The sequence below is a fragment of the Cladophialophora carrionii genome (assembly GCF_000365165.1).
Source record: "Cladophialophora carrionii CBS 160.54 unplaced genomic scaffold supercont1.3, whole genome shotgun sequence".
Lineage (NCBI taxonomy): Eukaryota > Fungi > Ascomycota > Eurotiomycetes > Chaetothyriales > Herpotrichiellaceae > Cladophialophora > Cladophialophora carrionii.
Genome location: NW_008481828.1, coordinates 268,006 through 280,321, shown reverse-complemented (window position 1 = coordinate 280,321; position 12,316 = coordinate 268,006). Strand labels below are relative to the sequence as shown.

At 53.0% G+C, this 12,316-nt stretch overlaps 6 protein-coding genes across 6 annotated transcripts; 1 reads left to right on the top strand and 5 right to left on the bottom strand.

Annotated features, from left to right (window-relative positions):
• Positions 1-387: 387 nt before the first annotated feature.
• Positions 388-1,320, bottom strand: G647_03488 (uncharacterized protein; the record flags this gene model as incomplete). Its single annotated transcript, XM_008727833.1, has 1 exon — positions 388-1,320. The coding sequence occupies one exon, from the start codon at positions 1,318-1,320 to the stop codon at positions 388-390; it is 933 nt and encodes a 310-aa protein (XP_008726055.1).
• Positions 1,321-2,365: 1,045 nt separating this feature from the next.
• G647_03487 (uncharacterized protein) lies at positions 2,366-3,919 on the bottom strand (the record flags this gene model as incomplete). Its single annotated transcript, XM_008727832.1, has 6 exons — positions 2,366-2,523; positions 2,581-2,674; positions 2,725-2,978; positions 3,040-3,401; positions 3,451-3,707; positions 3,758-3,919. 6 exons carry the CDS (start codon positions 3,917-3,919, stop codon positions 2,366-2,368), a joined length of 1,287 nt encoding a protein of 428 aa, XP_008726054.1.
• An 831-nt stretch (positions 3,920-4,750) lies between these two features.
• G647_03486 (uncharacterized protein) lies at positions 4,751-6,658 on the bottom strand (the record flags this gene model as incomplete). The annotated part of the gene is made up of 1 exon (XM_008727831.1): positions 4,751-6,658. One exon carries the CDS (start codon positions 6,656-6,658, stop codon positions 4,751-4,753), a length of 1,908 nt encoding a protein of 635 aa, XP_008726053.1.
• Positions 6,659-7,218: 560 nt separating this feature from the next.
• G647_03485 (uncharacterized protein) lies at positions 7,219-8,310 on the bottom strand (the record flags this gene model as incomplete). The annotated part of the gene is made up of 1 exon (XM_008727830.1): positions 7,219-8,310. The coding sequence occupies one exon, from the start codon at positions 8,308-8,310 to the stop codon at positions 7,219-7,221; it is 1,092 nt and encodes a 363-aa protein (XP_008726052.1).
• A 352-nt stretch (positions 8,311-8,662) lies between these two features.
• On the bottom strand, positions 8,663-9,651 carry G647_03484 (uncharacterized protein; the record flags this gene model as incomplete). Its single annotated transcript, XM_008727829.1, has 4 exons — positions 8,663-9,068; positions 9,118-9,237; positions 9,294-9,392; positions 9,446-9,651. 4 exons carry the CDS (start codon positions 9,649-9,651, stop codon positions 8,663-8,665), a joined length of 831 nt encoding a protein of 276 aa, XP_008726051.1.
• Positions 9,652-9,955: 304 nt separating this feature from the next.
• G647_03483 (uncharacterized protein) lies at positions 9,956-11,761 on the top strand (the record flags this gene model as incomplete). Its single annotated transcript, XM_008727828.1, has 2 exons — positions 9,956-10,100; positions 10,284-11,761. 2 exons carry the CDS (start codon positions 9,956-9,958, stop codon positions 11,759-11,761), a joined length of 1,623 nt encoding a protein of 540 aa, XP_008726050.1.
• Between the last annotated feature and the right edge of the window lie 555 nt (positions 11,762-12,316).

Below are 12,316 nucleotides of genomic sequence, written 5' to 3'. Positions count from 1 at the left end.
ACACGCAGAGAAGTACAACCTCGACACAACCGCAGGGAAGGTGACGACCAGGCCGTGGTACCCAGTCAAGCTCAAAGTCGTCACAACCGTCTGCGGAGTCGAGGCGCAGCTCAAGTCCACCGAACCGAGCTTGCTGCAAGGCTTCGGCACCAGATAGCCGAGCCGTCTATAGATGGAGAAGTCAGAAGTCTGTCACAACAGGCTTCGGGGCACCGGGGCGCTACTTGGGCTTCGTATCTCATTGTATATCCAGCTAGATCTATTGCTAAGTATGGCATCTGCGGTCTATCAAGTCTGTATCCAAGCTGGAACGAAATTCGACCAGCACAATCGAACATATTGCGCCAGATACAGTAGCCTTGCCCTCTCTTTCAGCACCATGTCTCATCACAACTTCGACTCATGAACACTTCCATCCGATACCTTCAGCCCTCGCCCTTGAACGGCCTGATAGGAATCAAAACTCTCATCGCCATGGAAATGCCACCCCCTCTCCTCCCCCTGACTCAAATGACTGCAATCACTGTTCAGGATGCAGTCCCATCCACCAGCCACTCCCTGGGCTCTGTCGTCGTAGTGTGCCTGCCTCTCGCCCTCTTCAGCAGGGGGCAGCTGCCGTCTCACGAATTTACTCAGCCCACACGTGTAGCAGCGAAAATCCTCCTCGTCCCAGTCGTCGGGAACATCCCCGGTCAGCGCTCGTCCAGACGCGATGATGGGCGCGGCATGCCCAGAAATCAAAATCGTGACTTCCTCGTCGCCTCTTCCCTGGCGGGTAAACTCTTCATCCACGTCCCTGACCACGCTTGCGAGCGCCCGCGCGACCCGGTCATGCAGCTCTTCTATGCGCTCACCGTGTTCGGACGGTATGACTCTCGAGGTATACTCGTCGTTCAACCACGGGAAGAAGTCGCTGCGTAACCTCGCGACGTCTGCAGGAGAAGGTTGCACGAACCACGCGCGCCCGAACCATTCGCCCAATCCACGTTCGCCTCGTACCCGTAGATTCCGTCGCCTCTCGACGTCCTGTTCGGGTATTTGTTCAAGTAGCGCTTCCACCGTCGGCCGCAACGTCTCGAGACAGCGGTAGAATAACGACGAGTAAATCCGCAGTCGATCCTGCTTTACGAGATCGGCGAATAGTGCGCTGAGATGGCGACCCGTTTCTTGCGCCTGACGGACGCCATGCGATGCGAGAGGAGGATCCGCTGGGAGCCGCGTTGGAAAGGGGTGGCTGGAGGAGTATTTGCCCGTGGAAGGGTTGAGCGACCAGGCGAGCCGGTGGCCGTGCCGAAGGATGTATATCTCGGTGACGGGCATGACGATACGTTTGCTGCTACCGTGTCTGCGACATGTCGACGGAACACCTGCTATACAGACAACATATTAACAGATGAAAAGAATAAAAGTTCTCTTATATCTGGACGATTAGTTGGGGAACGGAAAGCCAGGTGCCGCTGTAATCGCGTCCCATTTGTTCAAGCCGAGGTCGAGGTCATTCCCATCGAGTCGGAGATGCCGTGGCTGCCACAGCTGCTTCTGGGAGAATCATCAAAGGAACCTCAGCCCGGCGGGCCAGAGTATGAACGGCCATGTACCTTACTACGATCTCCTGCAAGACTCCTTTGGTCTGTGAACGCCCCTCGAACTGAACGCCAACCTCTGAAAGCGGTACGTGACATAAGCAGGATCGTTCGACACAAAAGAGGCTACTGGACCGCTTTCTCCATGTTTGCTTGCTTGTTGAGTCTTTCATCCTTCGCCCACCACTGCAGGTGAGAGGGAAGTTGCTCAAACTGTCTGATAAAAGTCTTGTGGGCTGTCGGAATTCTATGAGAACCGTTTCACATTCCTAATTGTCACAGGGCTGGATGGAACAACCCACGTGAAGCCCATGCGATCGGGTATCCCTCGCTCCCTTCATGACATAGGAGGGGCTTGTACAAGAACCAGTCTGTGCTCATATGTTCCAGTGGCACAGCCTACAGCGCGAGTAGAGCAACCGGAGAGAGAGCCCAACCATTAGCGGGTTATGTCGTTGTAGGGGCAGAGACGGCCCCGCGTGATCCACCTCCCAGTGCTCTTAAATACTGTTTGTGGTTCAAGTTGAACGGCCGACGAGAGTGACTGTGTTCAACTGCAATGGGAACATGCACCTGTCTGATAATGAGTGTTCGTTGCCCATAGGCTTCTGACGAACTTGGGGCCCTCCAGTCTGGCGAGCTCTGGAGCCTTCCCCCTTCGCGAACGATGAGGTACTTTAATCTGTCGTATTCGATGCGGAGGGAGTGCAATGTGATCAGATCGGGCGGGCCGAGATGCTGACATTGCTCATTTTGTCGACTGCCATTGCATAGCCGTCGAGTCACCGATGCCGCTCCCTCTTGAAGCCCCATTTTTGTCTCCGAAGTTCCAGCATGAAGAGACTGGCGATCAAGAAGACCAGGCCAGTATAGATTTGGGGCCACAAGTACGGTCGAGATGAATGGGGCCGCCGAATCTCCAGCGCAATTGCCTCCGAGACTAAATGGCGTTGTCAGCAATCTTTGGGCTTTTTTCTGCAAGTTCAAGAGGACTGACATAGAGCGGGGAATGCAACCGTTATCCACATGAGGTTGAGTGCAGACGGTAGTTCTTTCAGCTCGACCACTTCGGCGGAGAGAGGCGCGATTGTCTGCAGACATATTAGTACGGTTTGCGAGTTCCTTCGCCAAGGACACGTACCCCCCAGTAGACGCCACTCGTAGCTCCAACGACGAGGGCGAAGAAGATGAGGACGCCATAGGACTGCGTAGGTATCCATATGGCATATGTAAATAAGACATTTGACGCCGTCAACAAGCACGCCACTGTCATTCGACCGAAATGATCACTCAAGACGCCAATGAACGGTCTCCCAATAGCTGTTCCCACCTGCAGTACGGTGATGACAATCCCACCTTGGTCCTGGGTGAGACCGATTGACGTCGCAAAGGCACCTGAAGAAAGAGTCAGCCACGTATTGCGTACACGATACAATCTCGCTCCCGTCTGGCTGACCTAAAGAGTATATTGCCACAATATAGCCCAATATGGAGAAAAAGCTGTAGGCGATCAGCAACCAGACGCGATACCGTTTCAGCAGATCTGTATCGACAGCTTTGAAGCGGGGTCGGATCATGTCGTTTCGGCTCCTGATCAATGTCGTCGCTGTGGCTAACACCACGAAAGCAAGAATGCCGGTGATGCGAAGCGACCAGGCCAGTGATATGCTCTGGATCATGGGCGTCGTTGTAGCAGAAAAGATGATTCCTCCCGTGCCGCTCCCGGCTGCAGCAATGCCTTGAGCCAAACTCCTGTTCTTGTTGAACCACTGAGGTAGGATTGGAGTTGCTGGGAGCCAGGTGAATCCTGTGCCTAGTCTGAGCACCATTAGTTTTGCATGGCGCATTCATGCGGCGTGACACATACCCGACAAGAATACCTTGCGTCAAAATGAGATGCCAAAACTCGGTCGCGAAAGATGCGGCAACAAAACCACCTGCAAACATGATACAACCACAATACATGGGGACGTGAACTCCCGTTTTTCGTATACAGACATTGACAATGGGCCCACTGAGCATAGCACAAGCAAAGTTCACTCCGCCGATGAATGTATAATCCAAGTCTGAAGCTCCGGAGAAGATGTCGTGGTCGATGTAATATGAGAGATATACACCGTAAGACTATCCACTTGTTAGGTCTCATCATGGTTGCCTGTGACATGACTACCCACCGCAATGATGCCCCAGGTGAAACCATTGATCAAATGCATAGCAATGCACACAACCCAGCCATACCGTGGTTCTTCCGTTGGGTCATAGGCCGGAGGAGGCTGACCCGGCGCGAGCGGAACAGGAAGCTCGTCGCCATCCTTTTCCAGTTCGTTCTCACTCATGGTATTACATAGATGATAGACCCGGATTGTGCTGGTTCGACAGTCCTCGACGTGTCAGCAAAAGTGGACAGAAAAAGCACGCCAGCAACACAACAGATGCACCAGTCTGGGATTGAAGAAGTCTGTCAAATATTCTGTTCCAACGGACTGCACACTTTTATGGCTGGTCAGATGTGGAGTAGACATGAATATCCACACCTCCGAGGACGGCACGGAACAGATTTGCCGTTCAATGATGCCGTTTTAAAATCAGCCTTCGCCCCAAGTCACAACGGTTGAGGATGTCAGCGTGTACCAGTCTCGATGTACGAGGTATCTTATACCAGTCGATGATGGTTGAGCTGAAGCATCTGTTCATATACCACATTCCTGGCCTTTCTTGAGCGCTCGCCTTGGAAGGCTTTGAGGTGTAGGTGAGGTGCGTAGGTGTCAATCGACCTGGAAGCATAAAGCGTTCTTCTCCGCAACGAGATCCTATCGAGCAAGACAACCGAAATGTGGAGGTAGTTAGCGGAATTAGCGAAAATTGGAGAACGGTTTTGATTCTAGCATGGCTGGTTTTCAGGCGAGACGTAGCATTCGTACATCGTACGCACTGGGTACCGGAGGCTTCAGCGTGGGCGATTCTGCTTGCCTGCCGCCCGACAGTATCCAAGCCGAGCTGGAAAGAGAGTGCTAACAGGCATCGAGCGTTCTTCTCGTTGTACCCAGTGCTGACCTATCATCTTCATTATCGGTTAAGACGTTTCTGACCCCAGGTATGGACGATGGTGGGGGTGGCTATTAGTCAAAGCAGAACGTGCTTCGAACCGTCAAAAATTCCACCTCGCCTCAATAGGAGTAGTCATGCCGGCCCAATGCTGGAATTGACCAGGCCAAGTTCGTGATCCACAGACCGATAATCACAAGCAGTATCTTCGCTTGCAGATCGACCAGACTCTTTGTAAGAATCGATAAAGCCTTCGAGGTGCTGCAACTAATCGAGACGAAACTTGTGAATATGAGAGCAGTATCCAAGACTCCCAGCATATACCTGGCGTGGACGGACCTGAACAGGTTGTTGAAAACTCCTGTATGAAGCACGCCACGAGAGTCGGCGGCGAGCCACAGGTGATACTGCAAAACAAAAGTCTCGAGGGAGCAGCGCCCGAACCAGGCGAATAGTCGACTGTAATGGTTAGAGAGTCGGCATGTCGAGTTCCGCAGAATGATGAAAGATACCACAGGCAGCGGTGAGACGAAGGGATGCCACTTGTTGTACTGGATCTTGTCCCGGAAAGCATGGCAAAACCATGCATATGCTGGAATGCCAAGCGCGGCAGCCAACACCACCACAGCGGAACTCAACCGAGGGCAAGCGCGCGGGGACCACGACGGACTGTGGTGAGGAAGGCCCTTTCTTCCTTTAGACCAGGCAAAGAGAATTGCTGTGACCATGCCGACATATACGATGTACGCATCCAGACCAAATCTGAAGAGAAACTCGCGTCCATCGATTTTGGGGAGGCCAATCCGCGCGGCACCAAAACTGTTCAGCAAGGACGCGATCGAGGCTCCGCGCTCAAGGGCCAGTCTGACCACTACCGCAGACAGGCCAGTTCTGCGGACGCAACAGTACATATCTACCCCAGACTCTGGTGTCCGGGGGATCGTGATCCAGACGATGAGGAACCATACGCTCGTCAGCATCGGAAAGTAGTACAAGTCGTACCGTGTCCCTAGCACAAAGGCAAGAGTAATGTTGAGTAGATTGGTTCGCAACAGCACACTTGCGCATCGTCGATAGGAGAAATCGTTCGTGGTGATGAAATATGTAGTGTGTCCAAATCCGGTCATGAAGAGGTAGGAGGCGACCAGCAGACGCACGAACTGGTAGACCCAGAGGATTTTCGACATGCCGAAGTAGTGATATAAGAGAATCACGATTTGCATCCAACCTTTCCATTCTTCTGTCTGCTGCCTGGACAAGAAACAGTGGTCTCCTTGGGCTGAGCCCTTGCTCTGGTCCAAAGCATTCGATGGACTTTGACAGTGGCGACAGGTAACAATTCCCGCGAGCAATGCGATCGATGCTAGGAAGATAAATGTGGTCAAGTCCACATCCTGCGAGGCCTTCTCAAGTAGTGCAGTACGGTCGGCCACAAAACAGGTTATCACAGCTGCTGATGTTGTGGCAACCGCAGCCACTACGCGACGTGTTTCTGGAGCTGACTGCAGGTTGTTGCCGGATAGACCGAAGAGCTTTCTGCGGAGTAGCCACAGACACAGGTGGAGAAGGATTGCGCATGAGCCTGCCAGAAGAAGAAGCTTTTGGACCGTATTCGGTGGGACATAACCAGCGCAACAGTAAGCCTGCGTCTGTTTCTGAGCAGCTTCCAGAAGTCCATTGCAGAAATAGTTCAGCACAATTTGGCCAAGGGCAGATGGAGAGCGCGGGTCGTCCTCGTTAAAGGTAAATGAGCCACCCATGAACATCGCTGAGTGGTTTCTGAGGGGATATTCCCGTTCGGAAGAAGTGATGTTCAGGAATGCGTAGAGTCCTGAACGTCCTTTGTAATTTGTTGAGTTCCAGGCAGCGTCCGGCTGGTAAGCGATCTGAGCCAGCTCGGATTGGAGTATTGTTGCATTTTCAACTCCTGACCGAAGTTGCAGACTTGTATTGGTAAGGTGATTCTGATCCAGACTCGCAGCTATTGTCAAGAACACTGGCTGAGCGTCGACATCGCCATAGATGGACATGCGTCGATAGGTGAGGCAGGACCGGATATCGCTGGCATCGTATGAACGCAGCATGCAGCCAGGAGGATTGCGAGCTTCCGCGTGAGTAGGGGGAAAGCCGTGGCTCAAAGCCATACATCGACGACTGAGCCGTTCGTCTAAACACAATGTTAGAGAATCTCTAAACTTGAGGATTTAGTGAGTTCTGACCTTGTGGTATTCGCTCCAGGATCAACCATCCTGGTATACACATGCTGAGACATAGCAGCAGAAGAAGAGGTGTGCGAATTGTGATCATGTCGAGGATCGATCTGTGATGCCGATGACGAACGTGGTGAACTGAAGGGAAGTGGGAAGGAAGAGTGACTCCAGTTGAGGCGTGAATGAGGTAGGCAAGAGTGGTGACTTGCAGGCGACTGCACCTTGTCCACAGCTGTCGCTACTACCGCATATTTATTTCGTCGTAGATGGCTTTTGTAGTCGCATCAAGCCAGTGCGCGACCTTGTAAGATGATCAACTGCTGATGCTTTTCCATAATGTACAGTGGTAGTCTCGTCGACCCATCAACTTCATACGTCGTCTACCGGATCTCTGGATCTCCCATCCAGTCGGCAGGTTGGAGCCCATGAATTTTTGTCACAACGTCGTTGTCAGCTTCCGAGGGCTGGATTTTACCCTGCTTGATCTTCTTGGTTGTCCTCACTTCGCCATGATTCGTGTAGTCGCGCGCGAACACCTGGAATCCTCTTACATGAGTGTCCTTCCCGTTTTGGTGATTCTCACAGATTTGAACCTGGACCACCATTGCTTTCAGCACGTCGCCTCCCACACTATCATCCAGATTGGATCGAAGTGGGTAAAGCGTCGGCTCTGCCTGGTCGTCCAGCAAGTCTGGGCTCCCATGGTAGCGAGACTCCCTTCCACCTACGCCCTTCAACGGGACATCAATCCATCCTCTGACCCCTTCGATGCTGCTGTGCATTTCTCCTGATTCTGGGTCTGCCGTCTCCGTGACCTCCCATGTGCCAAATTCCACCAAGCCACCTTCAGACATACCTGCGTAGAACTTCATCTTGGTGGGTGTGTAAGACTCATCCAGCTCAAAATCCAGGTAGATCCTCATCTTCACAATAGCAACAAGCTTGAAGAAATGGAGTGTCAGGGTGTGCGGCTGTGGCCCGTCGCTCTGCCAAAAGAAACTCGGGCTGGGGTTCCGTAGCTGGGGTAGGGCGCAGCCGGGCTTCGCTGAGGATAAGGTCCATGTCGCTAAGGACGAAATATCCCGGAGCCCTCGTAGTTGTCGAGCATCGTCAATATCGTGGTGAACCGACTCTAGGAAGGACTGGTCGTCTTCATTTCCATTCTCAGAGGTGGGCACAAGAGGTTGCGAAAGCTGTGACTGTTCCGGAGCATCATTCTGTGTATTGCCATTGCCATTGCCTGCGGGGGTCTGCTGATTCCGGGTCTGCTGCCGCTGCGGCGCGTTAGCCTCAGGGACAGTCGTAGCAGCTGGATTGTTTGAAGGAGGCAGCGGCGTAGTGAGAAATGGGGCATGTGGCGGAGTTTCGAGCATAAAAGGAGGGATCTCTGCTGTCAGTGCATTGCGAGTGGGCGTTGCTGTGACTTCATTCTGGCGGGCTTGATGCGCTGCTCGACGAGGCGCTCGAGGCATCTTGGTTCAGCTCCGACTCAGGACACCTGTTCATCAACCGCTATCAAGGACCACAGCTGTGCCTGCCATGCCTCGGCAAGCCTTGCAAGGAGAATGCTGGACAGGGAAACGTGACACTGCTGGGTAGTGGAGACGATACAAATGTGGTGAATGAAGTGTGAGGTGAGGGGTTCTTTTGTTTACGCGACGCGCGCCAGTTCTCCGTCTCTCTTGGAAAGATCTCATCTCTACGACAGTTGAACTTCGACAACTCCCTTCAAACATCTCCCTAGAGCGGGCAATGTCTCTTTGCTCGAACTCCCGTTATATATTGTCTTCTCTCCGACCGCTGCCATGCTCTTGACACTGCTACTCACGGCACGCCCCTCCCCTCCCTGGTGGCCTTTGCCATCTCGCTCTGTGCTCGGTCTTCTGCGTACCTTGTATAAATTGGGAGATAATGCTCCCTCTCACTCATCGTCTCATTCACAGATTTCCTTGCTTCGACCGCATCGGACCACTGACGCCATCTCTCCCAAAGCTTCTCGTCGTCGCCGCCTTGACCTGGCTCGGGTATTCCCAGCCCGCCCTTGAAATGGTCGAATACCCACATCCTCTTCGCCCACGGTGCCAGGACGACATCTCCAAAGCTGAAATCCTTGCCGAGGAACCAGGGGCCTTCCGGGTCGGCGTTGGAGATCCATGTCTTGATGGCATTGAGGAACTCTGAGCGTGCACTCTCCAAGGAGTACGGGCTCTTCTCTGTATGTTGCAGGAACCTGTAATGGTGATTAGTCGTCGCATTGTGTTGTCACGATAGGCACGTACCTATGGTAAGCTGGAAGGATTCTGCTGGTGACATGGTCGACCCAGACCTTCATCCTCGCTTTAACGTACGGGTCTTTCGGCCATAAGGGTGTCTGATTTGGATACATTTCGTCCAAGTACCTACTCTCGTCAGCTGGGGACGCTCACACTAATAGATAGCTATCTTGTTGGCCTACTCGCAGATGATATTCGACTCAATCAACGGCTTGGTGGTCCCATCTTCTTGGGGACATCCCAACGTCGGTACCAAGCCTCTCGGGTTGAGCTTGAGGAAACTTTTCGGGTCAGCCGTCCGCAGTCAATCACCGATGAGTCGAATTCGACGAACCTTGGCTCCTTGTTATACGGATTAATCTCGACATATTTATATGGAATGTTCTTCTCCTCGAGCGTGATCCAAGCTCTCTGCACGAACGGACAAAACCAGCCTGAATACAAAGTTATGGGCTCATCTTTCTGATGCGCCGCGACGATTTTAGCTGCTGGTCCAGTTGCTTCGGGGTAGATGTCGGCGTCGGGATGAGCTGAGCCCATGTTTGCCTCTCAGAACACGCTGTCGAGCACCACAAATCACGGTTTGAAGAGATAGGAGGAGGGTGTGGTAAGTGTTCTCCACGATGTCAATTGAGTCCTACATCGACGCCATCATTAATAATGATTTGGAGAACTACGACGACGCAATATGTTGCTTGATGAACATGTGCGGGGTTGCCACGATTCCTGCGCAATCCACCTTTGAGTGCGATCTGCGGTGTCGATTACCCTTGCACCATCAGGCGATCCTCTTCTCACTCGATCGGACACGAGACCGGGGTTCCTGGCTACTGGTTGCGGCAACATGTATGCAGAACAACGGAGCTGTCTCTTCTCGGGGTGGAATGATCTCACTCCCTGGACGGGCAGCGGTACATTATCAGCGCTCTCTGTCCTCGGACGAGACCCTGTTTATGACCTCCCGGTCGTACAAAGCTGCCGATATCTCCGTATGATGTCCAACTGACTCGGCAGTCGCAACCTCGTACAAGGATTTCAGTCCATACGGTCCTACACTGAGCGAGTCGGAGCTGATGATCAAGGAGCAACCAGGATTCACAGGCGCCTCTGTCCCAGATTCTCCTTCCGACTACAAGCAATATGCCTCTCAAATACCCCGAGCTTTTAAAGAGTCCGCTACTCGTCCTCCAACGATGACCCATCTCTCAAATTCCCGATCAACAATCCGGCGACAGGCGAGATAATCACACATCTCCAGGCTGGCACTCCAAAGGAAGTCGACGCCGCCGTCCGAGCTGCTCAGAAGGCCTATGAGACAGACTGGCGTTGGCGCTCGCCCGCCGAGCGAAGTGCTCTCCTCTTCAAATGCGCCGACGCTTTGGAGCCGCACAAGGACGAACTCGCCGAATTACTCTGCCTGGAGAATGGGAAACCCAAGCAGGACGCCCTGGCTTTCGACATCAATTTTCTGGTTAGCATTTTTCGGTTCTTCGCGAGTATTTGTGATAAACTGCCAGGGGAATTCTATCAGCGGGGAAGTGTGAATGCAACGGTCATTTATGAGCCGTTTGGTGTTTGCGCGGGGATACTGCCATTCAACTGGCCACCGATTCATTTCGGTGGAAAGACAGCCCCAGCGTTAGCCGCGGGCAATGTCATGATCCTCAAGCCAGGCGAGCAAGCTCCACTGACGGTGATCAGAATGTGTGAGATCATCTCAGAGGTGCTCCCGCCTGATGTGGTCCAGGTTGTGCCTGGCTTGGGACCGGACGTGCCTTCAGCGCTGATCAAACACGATTTGGTGAAGATGGTATCCTTCACAGGCTCAACTGTTGCTGGTGCCAAGGCAGCAGAAACTGCCGCAAAGACCGTAACGCCAGTGGTGCTTGAGCTCGGAGGCAAGAACGCCTTTGTCGTGTTCGACGACGCGGAGAACCTCGACCGCGCAGTCGGATATGCGCTGGAAGGGGCATTTTTCAACAAAGGCGAGGCGTGCACTGCAGCGTCCAGGATCCTCGTTCAAAAGGGTGTGTACAAGCCATTCTGCCAAAAGCTCGCCGATGGTGTGCGGAGGCTCAAATCCGGAAATGGCCTGGACCCGAGCACTCATCTTGGACCACAAGTGAGCAAGGCGCAGCAGGAGAGAGTATTGGGATACCTGCAGAAAGCAAAGGATCTTGAGAAGGAGGGAAAGGCCAAGATCACAGCGCAAGGCCAGTTACCAGACGACCCGGCTTGCAAAGATGGCTTTTTCGTTCCGCCAACACTGATCACAGATGTGTCAAGGGACCTAGTCATCGCGCAGGAGGAGATGTTCGGTGTGCTCGTAACTGTGACGCCTTTTGACGACGAGGATGAAGCCATCGACATTGTCAACGAGTCCAGGTATGGTCTCACCAGTATCATCTTCAGCCAGAACAACGAACGGTGCTGGCGCTTCTCAAAAAAGGTGGATGTAGGTTTGGTCTTTGTCAACAACTACTTTCGAAATATACTGGGGGTACCATTCGGCGGCGCCAAAGAGACGGGATATGGAAGGGAGCACAGTATTGACACGCTCAAGGAATGGTGCCGCGCGAAGGTCATCACCCAGCCAAGCGGATTCGGGGAGATGCCAAGGTGGAGGGCTGTCAATGATGTGTATCCGTGAGGTTACAGGATGTAGCCATCTTTGCTCTCGAGTGTCTTGAGCTCCAGGCGGTGTTGCTCGCAGTTTGCTCGCCTCGACAAAGACGATCCTGGGACGCCTGCTACGAAGAGTCCGATGAGAATGGCGACCTCACATATTGACCACAGGGTGCTAACGTGGAACTCTTGAGTAGTGGACTCTTGAGTACGTGGTGGACTCTTGCTGTCATCAAGATTACTGTGCAGTAACTGGCCATCTACAGTACAAGCCCAAATTGGACACGACTGTACCGTACAATACTGCCACGCCCTCTTCATCCTTGAACAATCTTGACAACATGCTCTCGTTAAGCGATTGCAGCGGCACAGTACGGGTATGTATTTTCCAGTCCTCGCACGCCATACCTCAGACAAAGCATGCCACCATGTGGAGGGCGCCGCATTAGGAACATCTCTAATCAGACACACAAGTCTAAGGAGATGCTCGGCTGCCTCGGTGTGAGATCCTCCTGGCCTACTCGGCGAGTACGGAGTACAGTATATACCTAGAGCTTAAAAGGCCGTATCCAGCGACGAA